The following is a 27,898-nucleotide window of genomic DNA, read 5'->3' as shown; positions in this document are numbered from 1 at the left end:
TAAAATCCACATAGTACTGATATTTAAAACAGGGACCAGTGTACGGTTAATAAGGTAGCCTCGTCCGTACAGCTGATCATCAGCTTTTACAATCTTATCTGTCAAAATTTCTGTTTGTTTACATAAAAAATCGCAAAAGTTGTAAAAAGTTTTCTAGGTCAATCATGATTAAATGTCTTTGTTGTCCGTCTCTTTTGATAAAATAAGAAAATCATTTGTTCCGACATACGTTATAAATCACATTCAACAACATTTCACGTTTAATTAATATATATATATATATATATATATATATATATATATATTATATATATATATAATATATATATATATATAATAATAATATATATATATATATATATATATATATTATATATTTATATATATATATATATAAATATATATATATATAATATAAAATTTATATATATATAATATATATATATATAATATATATAATATTATATATAATATAATATAATATATATATATATATATATATATATATATATTATATATACACTGGTCCCTGTTTTAAATATCAGTACTATGTGGATTTTAACAAAGTTTTCAGAATAACGAAGAAAACACTTTCATTTAGTTGTTACTTTGACATTTGGCGATACTTTAGAAAAATATGCCTCATTGCGGATTTGTTAACTAATATATTTCATACGTATTTTAAAAAATTACTGAATTTTTAATGCGCTTTAGAGCAATTAAAAAAAATCATATAGGACTTTTTCAAACCAGTTTTTATATTGAAAAGTTTCTCCCATTTTATGCAAAGATTTGAAGATTTCTTTCGAAATATGGGTTAAGAGACTTTATGGGGTATATTTGACCATTTATAATACCATGCGAATGTTAGCATTGCATCCATAACTTCAGGGCTATTTACCTTGTGTAAAGGCAAACATTCGCAAAAGAACTGGCTGAAATTAAGAATTTAACAAGAATTAATAAATCCTCGTTTTCAGCTTTATCTAGAAAATCTATATAAAGGACTAAAAATCGCGTTCCTAATGATATGGTGGAAGTCAACGGTTATGTGTAACAGATCTTTGCATGTATCGCGATTATTGTTCGTCTTAAGACTATAGATGTATTAGAACTTTTGTAGGGAATACAATTTCCAATATTTTGGTAAAGATTATTTTTGCGTATCATCATTTGTTTTCATTTTCCTTAGCTATGTTACCTAAGAATATCAATAAGATTTATATTAATAAATATATTTTAATTCCTATTATTTCATAAATTAGCAGAAAATTCCAATTTAATTTTTATTTAATCATTTATCTCAGAATTCCGACTTGTTAGCACATCTGTATATTCAAAATTGGTCCAGAAGTTACAATTTCACTTCCAATTTAAAGTTTAATTTTGTGGACTTAATTTACTCCTACCAAATTTCTTAAAATTCGGAATGGTTATTATAGCCTACTTCGTTTTTCATATAATCACCACAAGTACTTTAACTAATAAGTTCCTATAAAAATACGGAAGGACGAACAAAATTTGTTCGTCCTTCCGTTAATATTTTTTTAATTGATCTGGTGCACTGAGTGAGGATCCATTATTTACTGTGTCAGATTCACTAGTATAAATAAAATAATAATAATATGGTTTTTTATGATTTAAATCAATATAATTTGAAACACATAGGACTTTATGCTAATCCTAAACCAAAAAAATATCGATAAATGCTTTTGTGCACAATCCAGTAGAGGTACAAATTGCAATAATAAAAATCGAAAAAATCCACAAAGTACTAATATTTTAAATATGAACAGGGACAATAAAAATGAAATTTAAAAATATTTATATATTGAATAAAGTAGTTTAAAATCTATTTTTGATAATATAAATAAAATAAATAAATTTTGAAAAAAAATTTTCACACTTTACAGCTATGATATATATAAGGTATAAGAATAAGCAATGATAAAATTCGACATGTATACATTAATCATTCTACCACTTTTTCTCGATCGGTCCAGTATTGGTCATAGCTGCCATATAAGGCCACTTCCGAAAATCTCTTAAACGCACATATTTAATTAATTAATTAAGCTATTTAAATTATAGTTGGTCATAGATCCCATATAAGTCCACTTCCGAAATTCACTTAAAATCATATATTTTTGTTAAATTATTAAGTTATAGAGATAAAATTCAACACAAATAGGTTTTGTGGATATGTAAACCACTTCCGAAAATCACTTAAACGCATATATTTCATTGAATTATAAAGTTATCAGGATAAAATTCGACTTATATGTTTTGTGTACAACAAAAATATTTAACCAAATTTTTTAATAAATAAAGCAATTAGAGTAAAATTTGACTTGAATTTATTATGTATGCACATAAATAAATCATTATACAAATTTTTTCTATTTGGTACATAATTGGTCACAACTCCGTATAAGGTCCATTTCCGAAAAATACATAAACACAAATTGACAATCAAAGTTTTCGGGATAAAATTTGTCATAAATGCGTATTTCTGAAAATCACTGAATACCACATACAGTGTCTCTCATAAGTATTCGAATTTAGGTATAATATAAAAAGAAACTATATTTAATAACATATTTTGTATGCAAAATTTATAAATTAATTTGTTAAATTCTCTAGACAGCCCTTAGCTTTGATATCACGCTTTTTAAAACTTTAAAAATTCACATTTACGTAAATTAAGTTAGCTTTATTTAAAAATAGTCCATAAAATTACGTCACAAAAGTGTACGAATTTTTTCTGTATTTCATATTTGACTATATTATACGAAACATAAAAATTAGAATCGAATGTTTTTTTTGCTAAAAGTAGTTTTTTTTAGGGGTAACTATCAAAGCGAATGGATATATTTTTGGACCATTTGGTCCGCAATTTCGGAGCATTTGTACCATATTTTTAATATAAGATCATTAAAATTACGATTTTTGACCATATTTGCCATTTTTTCTCTTTTTCCAGAGATAAAACCAAAATTTAATATTGGGATTTAATAGATTCCTTCAGGTATCTAAAAATAATAATCTTTGTTATAAGGATTTTTTTACACATATTTTTGGTATCATTCTTCTGTTTCTAATTGAATTATCTGGATCTTAAGTCGCTTTTCATACCACTAGGATCGATATTTTCCGACAAAGTTGGCTAGTATATATAATTGTAGATATTAGCATTAATATATTTTAAATTTTTAAGCCATCGTAGCGGTGTAGAACTCCAAAACATGCCTTAACAAAACGTCATCCTATACAGTTTTTACTACTCATAACATTCACGATTATGTTGCCTACACGATTATGTTGCCTACTACTTATAACATTCACGATTATGTTGTCCATTACAACAACACTGTATGTAAAAAAATTTGGGCTTATTTTGATCATAGTAGATAATATTTAAGACGAACAATAATCGCGATACATGCAAAGATCTGTTACACATAACCGTTGACTTCCACCATATCATTAGGAACGCGATTTTTAGTCCTTTATATAGATTTTCTAGATAAAGCTGAAAACGAGGATTTATTAATTCTTGTTAAATTCTTAATTTCAGCCAGTTCTTTTGCGAATGTTTGCCTTTACACAAGGTAAATAGCCCTGAAGTTATGGATGCAATGCTAACATTCGCATGGTATTATAAATGGTCAAATATACCCCATAAAGTCTCTTAACCCATATTTCGAAAGAAACCTTCAAATCTTTGCATAAAATGGGAGAAACTTTTCAATATAAAAACTGGTTTGAAAAAGTCCTATATGATTTTTTTTAATTGCTCTAAAGCGCATTAAAAATTCAGTAATTTTTTAAAATACGTATGAAATATATTAGTTAACAAATCCGCAATGAGGCATATTTTTCTAAAGTATCGCCAAATGTCAAAGTAACAACTAAATGAAAGTGTTTTCTTCGTTATTCTGAAAACTTTGTTAAAATCCACATAGTACTGATATTTAAAACAGGGACCAGTGTACGGTTAATAAGGTAGCCTCGTCCGTACAGCTGATCATCAGCTTTTACAATCTTATCTGTCAAAATTTCTGTTTGTTTACATTAAAAAATCGCAAAAGTTGTAAAAAGTTTTCTAGGTCAATCATGATTAAATGTCTTTGTTGTCCGTCTCTTTTGATAAAATAAGAAAATCATTTGTTCCGACATACGTTATGATTTCATGATTCTAGGTATATATATATATATATATATATATATATATTTATATATATATATATATATATATATATATATATATATATATATATATATATATATATATATATATATATATATATATATATATATATATATATATATATATATATATATATATATATATATATATATATATATATATATATATATATATATACCTAGAATCATGAAATTTTGACAGAAGTCGTGTTTTTGGATATGTAGATCCAATAAGGAGGGATTTTTGGAAATTTGTACATTTAGGGGTAAAAAAGGGAAAAATGGGGTAAAACAGGTTTTCTTAATTATCTTACCTAATATTAGTGATACTAGAAATATTTTAAATGCACAACTATCTACTCTTAAAATAACTTTTTAACTAATAAACAAAATACAATTTTTGTAAACATTTTGAATATATTTCCAAAAATTAGGAGACACCTTTTTCGGTTTATTGAATTATTCCTATTAAATTACGGACTATCTCTGTAATATTTATTGTAATAAAAGTTTTGCATTTCACTAGAGGAAAAAAGTACCAAAAAGGGAAAAAACGGGAAATTTAATTTTATTCAAACTCATTCAGCCAATTTTTAATTTCTAAAAGTAGTTTATTTAATCACACAAAATAAGCTGTTGGTATATTATTTTAGAATTCGAGTACTAAGGCCTATATAGGACCAAATTCAAGTAAATTGTTTGGTACTTTTTGAAGCCACCATTTTTCTGAAACAAATTGTACTCTTTATTAGTACTTTTCACGTTGGTAAAATTTATTTATACTTATGAGAATTTATTGAAAGAGATTTTTGTACGTTTTCGTTTTTAATGGTACTTTTTGACATTTTTACGCTATTGAACATATATATTGAAAATAAAATTTAAAATGTAGGGACCTTAGTAAATGATGAGTAAAATGAAAGGGACTTTTGGCACTTTTTCATTCAATAAAATTATATTTTTTTGAATTGTATATAATATTGAACACAGAAGCATACATAAATGATAATCTATTAGAGGCATTTTATAATACTTTTTTCAAATAGTACTTTCGAAATTTTCTATAATGTGGAAGCTAAATGAATGAAACTAAAAATACAAACTTCTTACTGAATGCGAATCTAATCATTAAAAAATGTTTAATGAATTTTAATTTTATATAAAAGTAAACAAAATTGTGTATGTATTTAATTTAAGTTAGGGTATGCTAGTTTAATATATTTGTATTAATAGTTAAAAATTAAAATATTTGCTAAAAACTAATTTTATATTGTGTTTATTTGTTTTTTTTTCGTTCGCCGCATACAGCTTTTTTTGACAGATAGGATTATTTTACACTAACAAATCGCCTGTTGTTTTTGTATTGTTGTATTTGTTGTAGCGACGAGGATACCTTATTAAGTGTACACTGACAGAGACGAAATATATTTTTATAATATTTTATTAAATAAGTTATGAATGAAATTTATTTTTTTAAATCGTATGAATAGTTAATATTGAAATCAACATTCCTAAAATATTTTTATTTCTTCAAGAAAAATACAAATATTTAATAATAATTAATTTGATATTATACTCGTTTCAGAAAGAATAAAAAAGTGATCGTTTGATGAAGATTAAGCATCTGTAGATGATATAAAAGGTTTTTTGTATAAACATCTTAAAACTTGGAAAATTGAAAATTAAATGTGTTTTGTTATGTATACACGGTTGTTAGATCATACAATGTTGACAGTTATAGTTAATATTGAAATAAACTTTCCTGAAATATTTTTATTTTTTCAAGAAAAATACAAATATTTAATAATATTTAATTTGATATTATACTCGTTTCAGAAAGAATAAAAAAGTGATCGTTTGATGAAGATTTAGCATCTGTAGATGATATAAAAGGTTTTTTGTATAAACATCTTAAAACTTGGAAAATTAAAAATTAAATGTGTTTTGCTATGTATACACGGTTGTTAGATCATACAATGTTGACAGTTATAGTCAATTTTTAGTTATTTGTTTAAATTTGAAAGTATTTTTTTAAAGCATAAATGTGCGTCGAATGGTTTTGTCAGGTTAACTGCCTCGAGCTCCTCCCCCGGGGGCATGTTACCTTGGCGAGACCACCTTGGTGTTATTGCAATCCCGGGGTATAAAAAGGTGGCCAATACCTCTAATCTGACTGGTATTGAAAAATTGGTTACAATCTACTGTTTGGCTTAGTCCTTGCATAGATTGCCAGAGGTCAAACCAGAGCACCGCATAATCTGGTACTACGGGTGGCCAGTTGCCCGCAGGACTATGTCCTGGCTGGTCAGCTGGTTGAGCTTCCTTCGGGATCCACGTAGTGGCTGTGGTTTAAACCCAAATTCGCGGGGAGAGTAAGTGGCGGTTAAAAGACTGATACATGATAATAGTCAATATTTCGGGATCAGTTCGGTGCTGTTGCCGAGAACAACAGATACCCAGCAGTCGAGTGACTGTAGGAAGAATGTGAGGTTCGGCGGACCTTACCCCACCCTTCTAAATAATGAATATGTCGTATGTTTTTCTCTTATAAATGTGTCGTATAAATAAGATGTTTGCTGGGTTGAATGATGATGGATGAAAGGTATCATAAACATTTGATATCATTGAATTTTCCTTCCTTATCCAGATATGTTCAGGGTTTACTCTGTTCATATCAGAATTACAGTGTGTCCCTGTGAGTAAGAACAATGTCTACGGCTTATTGATGATCGTACTTCGGTCTACATGTTACGTCTCTAGGTGCTGTTGCCGAATCAACAGAGGCCATCTAATGGTCAAGAGTTAGGGATAGCTCGAGTACTCCAGCAAAGTACTTGTGCATGGACCGGTCAGAATCAATGTATATTCATATTTATTCTAATCCAATTTACGCATTCCGTTATTGCTCGTACTTCTGCCTGGAAGCTTGTGTTATGATTTGGTAAACTGTGGTATATTTTTCTGGTCCTGGATCTTCAATATAGAATCCCAGCCCCAATATGGAGCCATCAGTGTAACAACGGATTACTACTGGTATTTGCTCTAATGTTCCGCTTGACCAAGACATTCTATCTGGGTATAGCGTTTCGAAGTTTCGGACATATTCTGTGTCTGATATACGATCAGTGCACTAGTACATATGGCACTACTTATACCCAAGCAGCATGTACGCTGAACTCCCTAAAGTAGTTTGATATTGCACTTTTTGTCTAAAGCAGTCCACCATATTATTGAAGCATAAGCTAGAATTGGTCTAACTACACTTTTATAATGACAATTTTTTTTAATCATATCGCCCAGCACCGATGTGTCTTGGTTATCCTATCCTCTATGTGGTGCCTCCATTTTAATTTTCGGACGAGGATTACACCTAAGTACTTAACTTTGTCTGTCACTGGTATCTTCTTATCTTTCTTGTGAAAAGACAAACATTGAGGCCTCTCAGTTGAGCCCAGCTTAATGCCGTATTCAGAGCCTCCTCAGCTCTTCTACACATGTAATTTTGATCGTTTTCCCTTTAAAAGTATTACGACATCGTCTGCATAGCAGACAGGTCTAAGTACTTTCTCGGTTAGGATCCTTAGGAATTGCCGTATCGTAGTAACCCAGAGTAAAGGTTCAAAATGTCACCCTGTGGTATACGAAAAATATTTTTTATGATGGTTATATCGTACATCTCGCAGCTTATCCATCTATTCCTTTGCATGTGGTTGATAAGATTGGATAAGATTATCAGTGTGCACGTTATTGAAGGCGCCTTCGATGTCAATACATACCGCCAGTGTATATAGTTTGCTATCAAAGGATGCACCTGGACAACTTCATTTAAGGCGGTTTCCACCGATTAAGCATGCTGCTTAAATTTTAGGTCTTTGTCGGGTATACTGCTTTCATACTATCGACTATCCGTTCCAAGGTTTTAAGTGAAAGGACGTAAGACTTATTGGTCGATTGGACTTAGGTGTCGCATAGCTAGGTTTCCCTCGCTTAGGTATAAATATTACCCCTGCATCCTGCCATTTAATGGGGATATATATGAATTTCAAGCATGCAGTAAATATCTAAGACAGATGTATGGAAACCAGTCCCGCTTCCATCTGTAAAAGTGCCGAGAAAATGACATCCGGCCCTGCAGCTTTATAGGGAGCGAAGCTTTTGATTGCTCCTTTAACCAGATGTAATTACAATTTCCGTGTTAGCCTTCCCTTCCTCCAATATCGGTTCGTCTATGTTATTCGATATACCGGGTGGGAAATGGGAGTCCATTAGCAGTTTCATTGTCTCCTCCATATCCTGCAGCCTCCTGCCGTGTCATATTATGTTCCGATGGTCAGAAAAGGAGTGCTCTTCCGAAACTCTGCAAACCTTAATTTCGTTAACAAGCCGAGACCTTATATAAGCGTAGAAAAGTTGGAAATTTACGTGATTTAATCCAGAAACCCTCTTGCGAATCGTCCAAAGTTCCTGGATTAAAGCTGTATGTATCTTGCCTGTGTTAATTTTACCCATCAGATCGTTGGTAGACGTCACACGCCGATGGAGATAACCCCAGTCATTGTCATCCTTTTAAGTTTTCTTCTAGCGATGCAGTGGGTACCATTGATACACTGCGGGGTCCTTATTAGGCATATAAAGAGTAGTCGTTTTAATCGACACTTTCCTTATTTTGGACAGCATTGCTGTTCTGTCTTTTAGCGAATGAGTGATTTTTCTCCTCACTTTTAGTATTTGACTCCTAAAAATTACCAATACCTGCTAATGATACTTTGATACTATGATTCACATAGTATACAAAATTAAAAGTTATAATTATAAGAAGAATCTTCAATGTTACCATATTGCCAGGCTTTTTTAAACTCTGTATATTCTGTATAATGTAAAAACTTCATATATGTTCTTAAGACCGACTTAAATAAACAGTTTTCAAGAAAATATCGTATGGGGACACTATTATTCATGCTAAATTCAATATTTTACCCAGTTTCAAATAATCATTATTATATAATGGTTCGCAAAATATTTCTAGTCTACCAAAATATTTCAAGTCTATCGATGACAGTTCTTAACAAAACGTCCGTTTTTAGTTATTTCTTTAAATTTTACAGTGTTTCTTAAACAAAAAAGCCAAGTCTAGTGGTGCACAAACTTTGCAACAATTGTGCATATACTTTCTTTTTATTAGTGAAAAACCTAACAATTTTAAATATTTTGGAATATGGCAATTATGAACAGATGGTTAAATTTGATTATTACATCACTTGATATTTTGTTTTAAAACAAAAAAAAAAATATTCCAAAATACATTTTTTAATTTGATCCAGCTCACGAACCTAAACATTTTGGGAATCATCATAAAACAAAGCAAAAAAACAGGTAAAATTTATACTTGTATTGGCATTTTTAAAACATAAAGAAGAAAGGTAAAGGGGACAATACTTAAGCATAACGTTATGAAACCACTTGAAATCCCGGGGCAAGTTGGGTACAAAAATCTAGACAAAGTATAAACATGAAGTAGCACCTACGGTGTGTCCTGTTTAGATCCTAGCTTGCGAAAATTTATTTCATCAGACCTTTTTCTGATCAAAAATTAAGTTATAATTTTCGAATCCGGCTAAAATGCTATATAATTTTGAATTTATATCGGATAATAGTTCCTGGACATTTTATAATTTTAATTGTGCTACATTGACTTTTAGTTGGCTAGTAGTTTTTCCACATTTGAAGGTTTGTGTGGATTACTGGTATTCATATTGAATTTATCTATATATATAAAATTCTACGTTACTTATATTTTTTTGTACCCAATATATCTTTTAAACCAAAGAACATACGCAAAATATTTGTGTGTCCTTCATAACTTAACGAAAAAATAAAAATACGAATTTAGTTTTTTTTAAATATTCAAACGCTTAAGGAGTGAAAATTGTACCTACTTTGGTACTTTTTGCATAAAACATTGTTTTTGTTTATTAACTTATACATATGATGAATACATAATAACGGACTCGCTCTACTGATTTGCAACTTTGGAATAGATTTTTTATTTCGTTATTGGGGAGGAGAAAAGTACCAAAAAGGGATAAAAAAGGGAAATTTAATTTCATTCAAACAAAACGAGCCAATTTAAATAAAATTTCTAAATATGCTAATGGGGTGTTATTTTTGAATATACTTGATTCCAATAATAAAGGAACCTTTTGGTACCTTTTTAAGTTTTGTAGCAGTCCATATTTATTTAATAGTATTTTATTATATTTTTATTATTTAAAACAATATTTAAAACCTAACGTTTGTTTAAAATACAACCCTTCCACTAAATTTAATACTTTTGAATTTAACGTTTGCTTAAAATGAATTAACTATTGTTTAATATACAACCCTGTGAAAAGTCACACCAATATTTAAATTTAATGCATATTTTTGAATTTAACGTTCTTTATGTTTTTGTTACTTTTTCTTGTTACTTTTTGTTTTTACCTTATTTTGCAACTATGTTAATGTATAATGATGCCTACGAATTAATGACAACTATGTGTGCAAAAGGGTATAAAAGCAGCGACATTGCTGTGAGAATTAAAGTAGCATTCTGACACTTGAACAGTGCAGATCATTGTCCAGACTTATTTAAGTACCGGACGTGCCTTCTTGTCAACTAAATGATACAAAACTACTAGTATTTTTGAAAAGTGCTAATAAATATTCTTAGTTTGAATTTTAATTGTGTCGTGTTGTGTTTTTTTATGAAACCCTACAATCTTAGAAACAAGATTGTCTCATTGGCGCCCAACGTAGGGGCCTCGAAGAGTTTAAAAGCCGAGGAGGAATGGAAGAAGGCCAACGCCGTGGCCGATAAAGACAACGCAGCGTCATCTGCAGCAGGTAAAAGTGACGTCAAACTAGTTTTCGTTAAGATCGAAGCTAGCAACATATCAGCTGAGGCTGACGACGAAACGGTTTTCGTAACAAACGAAGCCGTTAGTAACAACCAAACGGTTTTCGGTGCAAACGAAGCCGTTGGCAACAACCAACCGGTTTTCGTAGATAACGAAACCGGCAGCACACCGACGGTTTTCGTAGTAAACGAAGCCGGAGACGACAGCATAGCAACATTTTTAACGGAACAGTTCCATCAGATTTTAGCGGCTATGGGTGGTAGCAGCAGAGGCGGTTCGTTTACCCAATGCACAGCACGCTACAAAGGGCAGAGAGATCCCGCTGCTGTGGAAGAATTTTTGGCTGCCATTAGTGTCTACAAGGACATAGAGAAGATTTCTGACCCGGATGCAGTACGTGGAATGCCCCTGCTGCTTGAAGACTACGCAGCCACTTGGTGGATTGGCGTGAAAGACACGGTGTGCAGTTTTGAAGAAGCAAAAGCTCTCATCCGTGCAACATTTTCGCCACCAATACCGGACTGGCGTATATTTTCAAATATTTTTGAAACAAAACAACAGAAGAAGGAACCAACTGACAGTTTTATCTGCAAGAAGCGGCTCTTGCTCTCTCAATTGAAGGTTCCTGTAACTGAAGAAGTGCAGCTCAATATGGTATATGGCCTATTGAATATAACCATTCGTGAGCGTGTCCGCCGCGAAAATGTTAAAACGTTTTGCGAACTCATTTCAGCAAGCAGAGAGGCAGAGATGTTTGCAACAGAAGCCCGACCAACACCAACAACAAACGAAGAAATTAAACATGAAAATGTTACTAACAGCCGCTGCTGTTTTTGCCGTATGAAAGGCCACAATATTGAGAATTGTTTCAAGAAGAAGAAGCATGACGAGCAACAAGCCCAACAACATGTGGAAGAGCAGCAACAAATTCAAATGGAACAGGTGAGCCAACCACATACCAGTTTGATGAAGAAACCTACGTTTGCATGTTATGGATGTGGTGCACCAGGTGTGTACCGTGCAAATTGCCCTACGTGCAGTAGCCACGCAAAAGAAAGTCCTCAATATCTCTCGTTCAATGCTCTCTCATCTACAACTATTGGTCACTCATTGCCGACAACACACATCGAAATCTTTGGGTTAAAAGGAGAAGCAATATTCGACTCTGGTGCAAAAACCAGCATAGCCAGTCTTAACCTGAAGAAAATCTTGACGAAAAATGGATGTGTTTTCCAAGATGTCCGTGCTGAGGTGACATTGGCCAACGGTTCCACCACTACTGGTAAGGTGATGCACACAATATGTGATGTGGTCATTGGCGGTAGAGTCCGGAAAATCCGACTCGTTTATCTCCCCAATACAGACAAAAGCCGTACCTTGCTTGGAGCAGATTTCCTGGAACAGGCCGGAATTGTTCTTAACATGGCGCAAAGGTGCTGGTATTATGAGGACGAGCCCAAAACCAGATTTCTGTTTAAAAACTCTATGGATATTGGAGTTTTCAGTATGGACATCGACAGCAGTGAATGTTCACCATGTACCAAGGCAATGGGCAATATTTCTAAATTCATTAGTTATGTTGAAGATAAGAAGAAGATTTCACCCATGCCCAACACACCAAAAGATTCGAATGATTATTCGCCACATGCCATACAAAATATTTTTCGAGATGCGATTCCTATTGGAGAAAGGACACCTGGTGAAGTATCCACATTATTTGCACCACCAATAAAAGTAGGGAAAACCGACCAGGATGCCTATTTATCCGAGATATTTATGCCTTTATACTTATTGGATATCCACATTTTAAAAGATTCCAATAGTATAAGGCCAGCCAAGAATATATGTGAAGAATTGGACAAATTACTAATGTCCAAATGTTCCAGTTGTTACTCTCTTGGTGCAGTTTTGCTCCAGGGGGAGCGTACATATGGTTACCAACGTAATCAAAGTTTATTGGAAAATGGTTCCAAATTTTTCAACAAACCAACCCAAGGAAAAGCACAGACAAGAGAATCGTTACAGCCAATGAAAATGAGAAGAAGTAGAGGCCGGCTTAGAAGATGAAGAATTTGATGCATCATCGGGACGATTTCAGCATCAAAGGGGGAGTCTGTAGCAGTCCATATTTATTTAACAGTATTTTATTATATTTTTATTATTTAAAACTATATTTAAAACCTAACGTTTGTTTAAAATACAACCCTTCCACTAAATTTAATTAACAGTATTTTATTATATTTTTATTATTTAGAACTATATTTAAAACCTAACGTTTGTTTAAAATACAACCCTTCCACTAAATTTAATACTTTTGAATTTAACGTTTGCTTAAAATGACGGACGGACGTGCCTTCTTGTCAAGTAAAAGATACAAAACTACTAGTCTTTTTGAAAAATGCTAATAAATATTCTTAGTTTAAATTTTAATTGTGTCGTGTTGTGTTTTTTTATGAAACCCTACAATCTTAGAAACAAGATTGTCTCAGTTTGCTATTAATTTAAACCTAGAAACAAGAAATTGAATATCATTTATTACAAGAATTTTTTGGTACATTTTTATACCCACCATCAAAAAAGATGGGGGATATATTGTTTTTGTCATTCCGTTTGTAACACATTGAAATATTCGTCTAAGACCCATAAAAGTATATATATTCTGGGTCCTTATTAGATTCTAAGACGATCTAGCCATGTCCGTCCGTCTGTCTGTTGAAAACACGATAGAGTCCGAGCGGAAGTAGATAGCTAGCTAAAATTTTGCATATATTCTTATAGTTGATGCAGTTTGTTTGGTATTGAAAATGGGCAATATCGGTCCATAATTTCGCTCCCATATAAGGTCCCCTCTATATAATGACTTTATCGCCCATATCTGGCTAACAGAAGCATCAATAGCGGTCTAATTCGGCACATACATATTTTATGGGGACATAAATCTCTTCGCAGAATCTTATAATGAACGGTCCATAATTGACCCTACCCCTCCATATAAAGTCCCCTTCAGAAAATGACTTTATCGATCATAACTGGCTTAAAGAAGCATCAATAGCGGTGAAATTCGGCACAAACATGTCTAATTGAAACATAAATTTCTTCGTTCTTGACTCTACCCCCTACATAAATCTCTTCGCAGAATTTTATAAGGATCGGTCCAAAATTGACCCCACCCCCATATAAAGTCCCCATAACTGGCTAAGAGAAGCATCAATGGCGGTGAAATTTTTAACAAACATGTTTTATGGAAATATAAATCTCTTCGTAGAATTTTATAAGGATAGGTCCAAAATTGACCCTACCCCCCATATAAAGTTTCCTTCAGAAAATGACTTTGTCGCCCATAACTGGCTATGAAAAGCATCAATAGCAGTGAAGTTCGGCACAAACATGTTTTTTGGGAAATAAATCTCTTCTTAGAATTTTATAAGGATCGGTCCGTAGATGACCCTACCCCAAATGACTTTAACGCTCATTACTGACTCAAAAAGCGGTAAAATTTTACATAAACAAGTTTCGTGCTAGCAAAAAGCTATCTATTAAATTTTATAAGAATCGATCCTTATTGAAAGTGGGCAATATCGGTCCACGTTTTTGCTAGCCCTCATATAAGGCCCCCTTTAGAAAATAACATTATCGTTCATAACTGGCTTAGAGATGCATAATCTTCGTAAAATTTTATAAGAATCGGTTCATAATTGACCCTACCCCCCATATAAAGTACCCTTCAGAAATTGACTTTAATGCTCATATCTGACCTTAAGAAACATATATATAGCAATAAAATTCGACATAAAAGAGTTTTATAGGAACTAAAATGATTTTCTTTTATTAATTTTCCATAATTGTCCCTACCCCCCACATAAAATCCCCTTCAGAAAATGACTTTAATGCTTATTACTGACTCAAAAATGTGAGTACACCAGTAAAATTCTACATAAACAAGTTTTGTGAGAGCTAAAAGCTCTTTATCAAATTTTATAAGGATCGGTCTTTAACTAACCCTATCCCCCTTGTAAAGTCCCCTTCAGAAAATGATCTAAGAATGAGCTTAAAACTGCTAGTACAGCGATCAAATTTGACATAAACCATTTTCGTATTAGCTAAAATCTTCCACTATATTTTATGAGTATCAGTCTGTAATTAACCCTACCTATATTATGTCCCTTTCAGAAAATTACTTTAAGGCTTATTGCTCACTCAAAAATGTGAGTACAGATGTGAAATTCTACATAAAAAAGTTTTGTACTAGCCAAAAACTCCTTTTTCAAATATAAAGGAAATCGGTCTATAACTGACTCATAACATAAAAGTTATTCCAAATTACAGTAGTTTTATATAACTAAAATCTTTCAACTGAATTTGATGAGGATAACTATCAAACCCCCACATTCAGTTTTCTCCAGAAAATTACTTTAAACCTTATGACTTAATTAAAAATACGAATATACATGTTCACATACATTAGAGCATATACCGGCGGATAGAGAGGCAGATAAAAAAATCATCACTACACACACACTATTGGCATTTTTTCATTGAAATTGCACTGAAAAAAATATTTGGTTATTTTTAATTTTGAAGATTAAATTGCATTACTGTAAAATGCGACTATTTATAAACAATGTGTAATCAATGTACTTAAGAATGATAATTTCTTTACATAGAAACAACATTTCTAATTAAAATGTAGTAAAAAGGATTGAAACAAGATTAACTTATTTACGTTCATTGTTATGCATTCTAGAAAATTATTTAGAGTGTACGTTGTTTTTGTAAATTATGCTCTTGCTTTTGCAAGTTGTTTTTGTTTTTTCAAGTTGTGTTTGCAATTTCTTTAACAAAGCGACATCAACCTGCTTTGTTGAATGCTGTCAAGCAACTAAATAAAATATTTGTATTTTTGATGCTCTTGTTTAGAGGTTCGTATACGATCGTGTTGTGTACATGTAATTTGCCGAAAATCTTCGTTGTCAGAACAATACTAGCGCCGACGTCTGCATTAGAGTGCGGCTACGCTTGCGGATTTTGCAGCCATTTTATTGTTTTTATACCCTCCACCACCATCAGTGGTGATAGAGGGTATATATAACTTTGTCATTCCGTGTGTTACACCAAGAAATATTCATCTGAGACCCAACAAAGTATATATATTCTGGGTCCTTATCAAATTCTGAGTCGATCTAGCTATGTCCGTCTGTCTGTCTGTGTAAAACACGCTCACGATAAAACGAAGCAATAGAATTTAACCAAATTCACCCAAAATGTTCTTCGTTTTCCTAAGTTGTTTGGTATTGAAAATGGGCAAAATCGGTTCATATCGGGAAAAGTTATGAATCAAATTTTGAAACAACCTCGAAAAAATAGGCATTTTTTTACAAATTCTGATGGAATTTTCTCGAAAACTATGCAAGATAATTCCATAAAAATCGGCACACATTCGTTTCCACACAAGAGCTTAATCTCTGAGTAAAAGCGCCAGAATCGGTCTACAATTTCATATACCTTCCATACAAAAGTACAAATTCCCGGAAATTTGGTTTTTTGTTAATAACTTCCGTCGTAATGTCGTTATCTTTACAAAATTTTAGAAATTGAAATTTTATGACAATAGAATTTATTTAGAGTAAAACTTTTTTTGGTGGGTCCATAATTGGTCATAGCTCCCATACAAGGTCTCCTCCCGAAAATCAGTTAAACCCGCATAACTTATTACTAAATAAAGATATCGATATAAAATTTGGTACAAATAATGATCTTATATACAGAAATATTAAAATGAAAGTTTTTTTGGATCGGTCCATAATTGGTTATAGCTCCCATACAAGGTCCCCTCCCGAAAATCACTTAAACGCACATAACTCATTACTAAATTAAGATATCGATATAAAATTTAGTACAAATAATGATCTTATATACAGAAATATTACAATGAAATTTTTTATGGATCGGTCCATATTTGGTCATAGCTCCCATACAGGATCTTCTACCGAAAATAACTAAAACGCACATAACTCATTACTAAATTTTAATATCCATATAAAGTTTGGCAGAAGTGTTTCTCATATATAGAGAAATAATATTGTGAAATGTTTTTCCGATGGGTCCATAATTGATCATAGCTCCCACACAAGGTCCCTCTTAGAAAAACACACATACAAGGTTCCCTTTCGAAAATCAGAAAAAACGCACATAACTCATAACCAAATATTGATATCCATACATTTATCAAAAATATTGCTCATATATACATAAATTCACTATAAAATTGTTTTACGATCGGTCCATATTTGGTCATAGCTCTCATACTAGGTCTAGAATTCTACTAGAATTCTGAAATTTTGTCTTTATATACATAATTGGACATAGCTCCCATACAAAGTCCTTTTACGAAAATCTCTTAAACGTACATTACTTATTACCAAATTAAGCTATTGATACATAATTTGGCAAAAATATTAGTTTTGTATACTTCTATTTCTCCTATATTAGGTCCTGCCCCTAAAAGCGCTTTAACCGTATTTAAAGAGCATTATCAATTTGTGTTGAACAAAATTTTGTGTAGAACATAATTATATATGTATTTGTATTTTGAAAATCTTTAAATCATTCACATAATAAATCTTGGAATTGTAATAGATTTAACTTTTGGGATTTTTTCTATTAAAGGCATGAGAAAACTTATTTCTACAAATATTTGATCAATTAGAAAAGTAATAACATAAAAATATCTGGTGGAGGGTATTTAAGATTCGGCACAGCCGAATATAGCACTTTAACTTGTTTGTTTTTGTATTTCATAGTTTATTTATTTACCACATGGTTTTTGTTCATTAAAAGTATGAATAGCATGGCAACTCTAAATGTAAATGAGAGAAAATCCGTTAACAAATTAAAATAAATTTTAATTTGGTGCGGATTTCTTCAACGATTTAAGTTGTTAAAACTCAATATAAAAAAATATCCGTCTCCGCAGCCGCAATATTGTATTTCTATCCTTAGATACACACAATTGTTGTATAAACCGACGAAGATAGGTTCATAATTGAATCTACCCTCCATATAACCACTCTTGGATCAAACAAAGTTAATATTTTTAATTCGGAATAGCACGGTCCATGCTTAAGCCCTCATTAAAGGCCCTCTTCCAAATATTTCCCTGACTTTCATATTGATATTTCCATATGATTCAACATAGATCGATAATATCAAAATTTATTAATAAGAATGATTTGATGGAGGGTATATAAGATTCGGCATGGCCGAATATAACACTCTTACTTGTTGTCCGTCGACCGGTACTTTTTTGGTTTTCTATTAAGTGAGAACCCATACAAATTCTATAATATTGAACCTAGAAACATGAAATTAAGCATGTATGGCCCGGATTAATTTTTATAATATTGAACCTAGAAACATGAAATTTACCACATGGAGACCGGGAGTAGTAAAAAAAACATATAAAATAAAAAGGGGTTTCTGGTACTTTTTGTATATTTTATAACATTATCCTGGAAACATAAAATTAAGCATATGGTAGTTTTTAGTTCTTTAACCGGTACATTTAGAATTTTTTTTTCTATAATTCTAGAAACATGGAAATATGTGAGAACATATAGAATTTATTTTTTGGTACTTTTTCGTTCTTTTAAATGTACTTTTTTAAATGTTTATAACAGAGAAGCATGTGTGATAGGATAAGAAATTCTGCTGACGCTAAGTTGATACACATACACTATAGCAGACGTCGGCGCTAGTATTGTTCTGAATACGATGATTTTCGGCAGTTTACATATACACAGCACGATCGCATACGAACTTCTCAAGAAGAGCGTCAAAAAAACAAATATTTTATTTAGTTGCTTGGCAGCATTCAGAAATTGCAATTTAAAAAAAAAAAACAAAAATACAACTTCAAAAACAAGAGCATAATTTACAAAAACAACATACACCCTAAATAATTTTCTAGAATGCATAGCAATGAAAGTAAATAAGATCGTTCTTATTTGATACTTTTTTTGTACATTTTGATTATATTTTGTTTATAAATATTCTCAACTTATAGCAGTGCAATATAATCTTCAGAATTGAAAATAGCAAAATATTTTTTTTTTCAGTGCAGTGTTGTGCTGATTTTTTTATCTGCCTCTCTATACGCCGGTGTATGTACTATAAGTTTATTTCTTCTTCTTTTTATACTGAGCAATATCAGTTGGTTAGCTCTCAGCTTGAAAAATAAAATCAAATCAGTTGCTGATGAGCACTTGTCGAAGCAAAATCTGTGGGCTACATTTTTATAATACACACAGAACAGTTGATAGTTTTATATATATAGACTTTTATATACGCTGGTTCTCAAAATCCATAATAAATATTTGACAGCATATACTTTATAGTTTGTAGTCATTTTATTAGTATACTTTTATTTTGAATTGAATTCTGTTCTCTGCTGCTTTACCAAAACAAATAAAACTATGGTAGTATGTGTTTGAGCACCACTGGTTTATAATGTAATTAAGTATGTAGAGCCCAGATTATGTGAGAACCTATAAGTTCCCACTTTTTTTGGTACTTTTGCGTTCTTTAAAAGCTACTATTTAAAATTCGTATAAAATTGAATCTAGAAACTTGAAATTCAGTACATTTATTTTAGTACTTTTTTCCACCACATGTTTCTTTTAAATCAGTTTTTTTTTTTGATCAGTTAGTTTGAAATCCGATGAAATACATCTAGGCCTCTATCGGGACTGTTGTGCGCTCCTTAACCAGTGTCTCAGGTGGAAATTGAATCCACCACCTCCGGTCTACCAGACTAGAACACTAACCACTAACATGTTTATTGTAAATTTTTAATCATAACTCAATTAAATAAAAAAATATGAATTTTACTACTTTTTGGATATTCGGATGTTTAAAAGATCTCGGTCCATAATCGACTTAAGCCATATTCCAAATATCAGATGTTTATAGGGGAGCATTCCTTTTACGTCATACTGTTTGATGGTGGATATATGAGATTCGGCACAGCCGAATATAATACTCTTACTTGTTTAAATATAACATTGTTTTTAGTTTATTAACTTATCCATGCATGATATATATATATATAATAACAGGGTCCCACTACATTGTTGCAACTTTTTGGAATACGAATTTTATTCCGTTAATGGGGAGGGAAAAAGTACCTAAAGGGAGTAAAAACGGCAAATTTAATTTTATTCATGAGTTTTTTTTTTTAATTTTCGTTCCTCGATTTGTAAACAAATTTTTATTTTGTCATACAATTTTTCTCTATTATGAAATCGTATAAAATTAGGTTATTGAGGAATAGGAAGGCTACCACAATTTTACAAATTTAAATTTTTTTAGAAAACATATAAAACGGCTCGCTAACAAAGTAGCGGGTTTGAATCCTTGATAAACTTTCGCCATTGACTCTTGTTTTGTCTAGAATTTCAGTATTTCTGCTAAGGTTAAAAATTCTGCGAACAATTCAAGAAAATTACATTATACTACGTATATTGAGAAATTGCAAAGAAAGTTGTTAGGGTTGTTAAGTGTAATAACAGCTGCCCCTTGGTACATTTGCAATGGTAATATTTATAGGGATCTGAATGGCCCCATAATACGCGAGGAGATCAAAATTCTCTTGTTTAACCTGCTTGATGAAACTAATGGATACCAAAATCCCCTTGCCATGTCATTTGAGGGTCATAGACAACTGAGAAGAACAGAAACATTGAATTTTGACAGATAATCAAATTATCGAGACCTTTGGTTGAAATTGCAGCGGCAATAACAACGTTAGTTTTAACTTAGGTTGCGATTTTAATATGAATAAATCAAATAAAAAAAAATTGGAATTGAAACGAAAAGCTTAAAATTGTAGTAGAGACTTGAAAAGTCATGCAGAAAGTGCTGATGTATACTCAACATTTTTAGTATTTCCAGTCAAGAACATAAATTGTAAACAATTTTACGCCTTAGGGTTTCCCGATTTATATATGACTTTAGAGACATATTTTACATTATTCGAGAAATAATATTCTGTAAATATTTTGTTTAAAATGTATAACAGTAATGAATTAGGATATATTTTGTAAAATATCACAGAAAAATAGTTTTTCGCAAAATTTGAAGAATTCAAATCGCAGGTTCAGCTTGACTATATGAGGTATTGACATAATTTTTTCACCGTTTAATAAAAAAATAGTTTTATTAGAATTTTTAAAATAAGTTAAATGTGTTTCCACATTTCCTAATCAAGAGCTCTGAGACACGCTAATTGCCTAGAGAATTTTTAAAACTTTTTAGAATTAATGAAAAATCTAATCATGCTTTTATAAATGCAATCTAAAATTTAAAATGTAATAATTTAAGAAAAATAATACAATAAAAACGATGTATTATTATTTCGACTGATTTTATGCAACTTTTTGTCCATTTTAAATACATATGTGTGGTAAAAAGCTAACAGTTCTAAAAAAAAAAATCTTACTAATACGTATTTAGAGTTAGGTTTTTTGACAGTTAAGATAGGTTTTTATTTCAGAGAAAGTTGGGGTTCTATGGCCCTCATCGACAAAGAGCTTTGTTAAGAGATTTCTTGCACTCTTAATTCCACACGCATGTATGCTTACTAGAGTGCTCCAAGCTTTTATGAAGGAAAAAAATTATCCGACAATGCGTCCCCCCTCTGAAATTGTTTTATGACTTGTCAAACTATGGCCGGCAAAAAAATTTGGCTGATAGAACAACGTTAACAGGTGCCGCAAAATCTCTGAAGTTTCCAAGTACATTTTCGATTCAATTTTTTCAGTTTTTGCTAAAATTTGGAATCGCAATGTGCACATAATAAGCATTTTAAAAATAAATAAAACACAAAAATTGGTTTGAAATGTTTAAAGTTACTCCCAGGCCATTAACGTATCTCACAGCACATAAATTCAAAATGTGACAAAAATATGTACTTTTTTTGAGATATATTAAAAAAACATTTTCTTTCTTTAAATATACATATATCTATATTTACTTGGATAATATTTTTTGTCTGTATATGATAACGCGAACTTGTTGTTGTAACACTTATTATTGTAACCTATAAAATAATCTAATTGGAGGATTTTACTTCAATGTCCAGGCCTAAAAATTGGACTACTTCAACTGGATTTGTCCATAAATCCATTGAACAGAGTGAAGTCATGAGGGCCCTGACCACATGCAGGACATCCGTTGGGGACGGAACGGTCTATACGTGACTAGTGGGCATTGAGCCTGTTGCTCCATTTCATCTCATCATCATCTTAGTAGTGCCAGAACTACTCTTGTTTTTCGCGGCAGGTTTTCTTCCGTGTCTGCTATGGGCGGTAGGCGACCTCCAAGTACGACATTCATGCGGTATCCTGTGACCGCGAAATTTATGGCGTCTCTATGTATGTCGTTCAAAACTGCCGAATACGAGGACTGATCCAGTTGATCCTGTACATATCTGAATATGTTCTCCTCGGGAGTATCCAACGGTGTAATGTAGAAATTGAGATGACTCCTCCGATGAGATCCCAGGAGGAACAGTTTGGTCAACATGATATTATGTTTCCTCGTGCAGGTCATGTTCCGATGTAATTTGTAGACAGCCCGTTATAGTCATTAGGGCGGCAAAGCTGCCAACTTTGAATGTTTCTCCACTGGGTATTGCTGAGCGAGTATAATTAACTACAGACCAACCAATCGTTTTATATGTAGCCAACAAGGTTTCTTTATTCATACCCCAAGTGCTACCGGCTTGTTTCTACTTCGCAACTTATGCGTGATTGCAGTGGCGTGAGCTGAGAAAATAAAGAGGCTATCATATGTGACCGTCAATAGTTTTGGGTGGTGCACGGTGAGAATTTGGACCCTATCGACTACGATGCCAAGGTTCAGGTTTACTTCCTTCGTCCAGGTGGTAAAAAGTGTTGTTGACGACTTCGCTTGTGATAATTGCAGGTTACACGCAGTGAAGAACTATAACGATTTTTTCTACCACTATCAAGTCTCTGAAGGACGAGGTTACCTAATAAACCGGCTCTGCTCGTCGTTGGGGTGTGTTCTTGTCCTTTAGAAGACCTGATCGAAACTCGCTACAATGAACTTTACTTTAGGTAGCTCTCAAAAATTATAGTGGTATTTTAGGAAAATAACATAAAAGGGAACATTGTTGATAATGGTTGGGAATGGGTTAAGGTGTTGATTCCATTCCCTCTATTTCCGACCCTCCCTAATGGTAAAATCAAATTTTCAATACCATCCCAAAAGATACTTCACACTACCTACAGGACTTCAACGTTCGTACATAATTACAACAAATAAAAGTTTAGATCTTCATTTTAATAATATCAAAAGTAAGATTGGTATATTTATTTAATGGCATTTTATAATATATTAAGTAACAAAATCAACAAAATTATAAAAAAATCTAAGATTATTTGAATAGAATTTAATTAATTATATTTATTTATTTTACAAAATTATCAATCATTTCATTAATTATTTAGGAAATCTAATTAACTCTAAATGGTGTTATTTTCTGTTATGAATGTTAAAAAAGCATAAATATCACTATTTAGGTTTAATAATTAAAGGTGGTAACCTTAATGTATAACATGAAAATTTAAATAATTATAAACAAAATTTTAAGTGTATTTTAGTAATAAGAAAATGATTTGACTTACATGATTTATCCCACGAAGTTTGCAAGCGCTCGTAGACGGCTGTGAGTTTGTTCTTTTAAATTTGAATTTTAAATATTTTATACTATTATTGATGAATTAGTATGTTAGTGTAATTAAATTTTGAGAGAGAATTTTAAATATGGAGTTTTATGTTAATGAAAAGTGTATTTGTTTATTTATGAGTTAGTAAAATGAAAAGTTAAAATGTGGAATTTATATGTGGAACGTGTTTGTTTTTAATAATTATGAATGAAAAGTATTAAGGTGGCCACATACAAATTTATATATTAAGAAAAATTTATATCAGATTATTGAAAATTAAATTAAAAATGAGTTTTAAAAGATTAAAGAATTAATGCAAATTAAAAAAAAAATTAGTAGATTATAATAATGAAATTTAGTAGATTATTACAAAGTTAAATAAAAAAAATAATAAGAATTTAATAGATATTTAAAATATTTAAGGATAAAAATGCATTAAAATTTGTGATAGTTGAAAGGAAATTTAATAGATTTTATGGAATGAATTAGGTATATACTAATAAAATTATGTTCATTAGACCAAATTAATTTTCAATAACACTGTTTCTCTCTTCCTTATTGAAACTATGCTTAAATTATATTCTGATGTGATATTTTTATACAAAGAAATGGTCACCATAAGAAAGACAATGAATTATCCCCATCCAAATATGTGGAACCCAATATGGGGTTTAATAATAACACACAACAATTGTTCACAAAGTTTCAAATGGTCACAGATTTTCTTGAAAAGAGTAGATCCTCAGGAAGTATATTAAGGAATTGGCTTATTAAATATACAATATGGCCAATTGAATGCTTTAAAAAGTTTCCTCTTTATATAACACAACCTAAAGAAAATAAAACCAAACTCAAACAAAACGTCTATAAAAAACATTAAAATTTTTGTCCTTACCAGAACCCTTAGATGATTTTCCTACAACCAACAGATATGAGTGTTCCTTTCTAATCACAGATTATCCTTATAAAAATTCAACAATCAGCTTACAAAATTTACGATATAAAACGTTTAAACGAACTGTTCTCAACAATTTTCCAATTAAAATGAGTTAAAAATTTTAAATTTTCAAAAATATTCATTCTAACAAATTTCAAGCCAACTTTGTTAAATTAAAATTAGTAAATTAAGTAAAACAAAAAACTATATAACACAAAACACTCAAATAATTTCGCTAGTAACTGTGCTCCAAAAATCGACACCACAGAACTGATGTATTTCGTGGAGATATGCATTCACCAGAATGCATAATTCATCAATGTTGTGGCCCGTTGCCATAATAGTACAATCGTCCGCATTTGAAATCACTTCCACGCCTTGTGAAGGTGCAAGGTGTTTAGAAGGAAGAAGTTAAACAAAAGTGGCGATTGTACTCCACCTTGAGGTACGCCTTGTTTAATTCTACGGAGTTTGGAGCGTCTGTCTCTTAATTCCACAAATGACTGACGGCCACTCACATAATTTACGATCCATCTCTTCGTGTTGTTGGGCATTGTGGAAGAGTGTGGCGTGACTGTCAGTGTCGAAAGTCTTCGACAGTTCAAGTGCCACTAGGACTACCCTTTCACAGGGCCTCTGCTGATTTAAGCCTTGCGAGTGGCAATGGCGGTAATGCTGTGGTGGTGCTGTGCATTTTGCGGAAGCCATGCTGGTGACGAGCTGCTGATAGGTGGCGCCTCAAGAGTCTTCGCGACTGGTGATAGGAGCTTGTATAATTTCCCTCCGTCGCCTCTTTCCCAGGTTTTAAAACGGGAATGACTCTACCCTTTTTCCAAGCTTTGGATATTGACTTGTTGAAGATCATAATCGGGGTCAATCGCCTTAGATGGTTTGGTCTTGTTGATGACGTCTGCAACCTCGTGCTGGGGTGAAGGGCTGTGGTATGTCCGTGACTGGAAGGTTGTGAAGTTTGCGAACAACGCTTCGTTTCACCTTGTCTCTCTTTGGGTGCTCAATAAATTATCGGCCAAATTTGCGAGAACAATTTTCAGCGTCGGAAATGGGAATGCGGTTGCAGTTCTCCAAGTGATCTAGACATCTTTCCGCTTGTCCTCATTTTTCAACTTACAGATTTCAAGGTTCAGCTCGGTGGGGTTTAAGTGGGTGAGTCTAGGTTCACCTGGGCTTGCGTTTCGGATGTCATCTCTTTTATCTGCAAGCCTGGCTGCTTCTGCTGGAAATTACGGCCGCACTACGGATATACGACTAGCAGATATAAAGCGAGCAGCTGCTGAGATGACAGTTTCGCGAAACTTCCTCTCTGAATGTACGTCATTCAGAGAGGAGGGAAAATTTAAACCACTAAAGATGCGTTCGGTGAATTCTCTGAAGTCGTTCCTTTCTTTTGGTTAACGTATTGACGGCGTTCAGAGACGATAAAATCGTTAGGTCGATTCAGACAAACGATTATAGGTAAGTGGTCTCATCGCAAATTTGGATTTATTTATTCTTTGCCGATGTAGGTTCTATGGTAATATTCTATGGTTTTGTGTGAACTCACAATACGTTAAAACTTTTTCGCGAAAATATGAAGCTATTTAACCCTCTTACACACAACACATTTTTTGCGCATTTTTACACCGTTAAATAGACCGAAATATTTTTATTTTTTGTAAACGAGAAATTATTATTTAACTAGATCTAAAAAACAACGTAACTTTTACACACTTGAAACAAAATTACCACTAGAAATTAGTTTGAGTTAAATTTGATTATTTTGAAATTTTCTTGTTTCGTTATTTTTGAATATGAAACAAGTATGAATATAGTTACAAACATCAGCACAAACCCAATATACCCTCCCCACTAAAGTGGTGTATGGTATAAATATGTATATGTACCATTTACATGTATGTATGTGAATCACTTTTTTTAATAATCGGCTTTCAACAAATTTCAAAATATCGCATATATTAGAAAAAGACGGACACTTTTTGCTTAAGTGTTTCAAAGGGATAATAAATGTCTATGTTTGAGTGTGGATCGTTTTGTTTTAATAAAAAACACCGACTTATTATTCAAACAAGTGTGCAAACTGTTGCATATGCAAGAAAAGGACAGATATGTACGTGTTGTAAAGCGAAAATAAATGACAACCAAAACCAGTGTTTGAAAAAACAAATTTGATATAAAATAAGTAATACTTATGTACAACAACAAATCAATGCAATTAATACGTAGTTTCTGAAATGAAAGTTTCTATGTGTGGACATTTAGGAAACTTCAAAAGAGAATTAAGAAAAAGTTTCTCTACGAAAGTTTCCTAGTGTGGACCGGCACTAAAGAATATTAAAAAAAATTAATATTAAGGAAGTGTTCAAAAAATTCCCATACAATGTATTAAACTTGTACATGTGAGAGAGTAATATTTCTTACGCTCAGAAACACTTTCATTTGTTTTTCTTTGGTTTATTCTTTAAGGAATTTTGAAAATAATTTATATATTAAGAAAGTGTTCAAAATTTATACAATCAATTTAAGGTGGATTATATTTAGATCGGCATAGTCGAATATATGTAGCATTCTAAATTGTTTTTTCGGATTCACAAGTTTATAATTTTGTTTTAATATCTTTAAATAAATAAAATTCTCTTTAAGATTCAAACTTAAATCATGTATTTACCATTTTCATTAAAAGGTCGTTAGTGGTACATATTGGACTGGTTTTAAACCATATGGAATGACGACCATGTATCGTAATATTCAGAATGTTGTAGTAAAATTGCATGGAGAATATAAATTGAACCAGGGACATCAAAATACTAATTTTAAAGATAAAGCATTGTTACTAAATTGCCATTTTGATACGGTACCAGGCAGTCCAGGAGCGAGCGATGATGCTGCAAATTGTGTGGTAATGTTGGAGATACTAAGAGTTTTGTCACGCAGTGAAAAACGTTTGAAACATTCAATAATATTTTTATTTAATGGAGCAGAAGAGACTGGTCTTCAGGCATCCCATGGTTTTATAACAAAGCACAAATGGGCACCGGAAATAAAAGGTATGGAAATTATTATTTTTTATTAAAAAGTAAAAACTTTTATTC

At 31.8% G+C, this 27,898-nt stretch overlaps 1 protein-coding gene across 1 annotated transcript in view; it reads left to right on the top strand.

The window, feature by feature from the left end:
- Nucleotides 1–27,898, top strand: part of LOC111681669 (endoplasmic reticulum metallopeptidase 1-like) — a 237,587-nt gene that overhangs the window by 57,190 nt on the left and 152,499 nt on the right. Inside the window, exon 4 of the mRNA XM_046948809.1 lies at nt 27,490–27,853. Within this exon, the coding sequence (XP_046804765.1) occupies nt 27,490–27,853 (364 nt within the window). The remainder of the gene's footprint in view (nt 1–27,489; nt 27,854–27,898) is intronic.

This window comes from Lucilia cuprina, chromosome 4 (assembly GCF_022045245.1).
Source record: "Lucilia cuprina isolate Lc7/37 chromosome 4, ASM2204524v1, whole genome shotgun sequence".
Classification (NCBI taxonomy): domain Eukaryota; kingdom Metazoa; phylum Arthropoda; class Insecta; order Diptera; family Calliphoridae; genus Lucilia; species Lucilia cuprina.
Note: the sequence above shows the minus strand (reverse complement) of the source record. Positions and strands in the feature narration are given on the sequence as shown.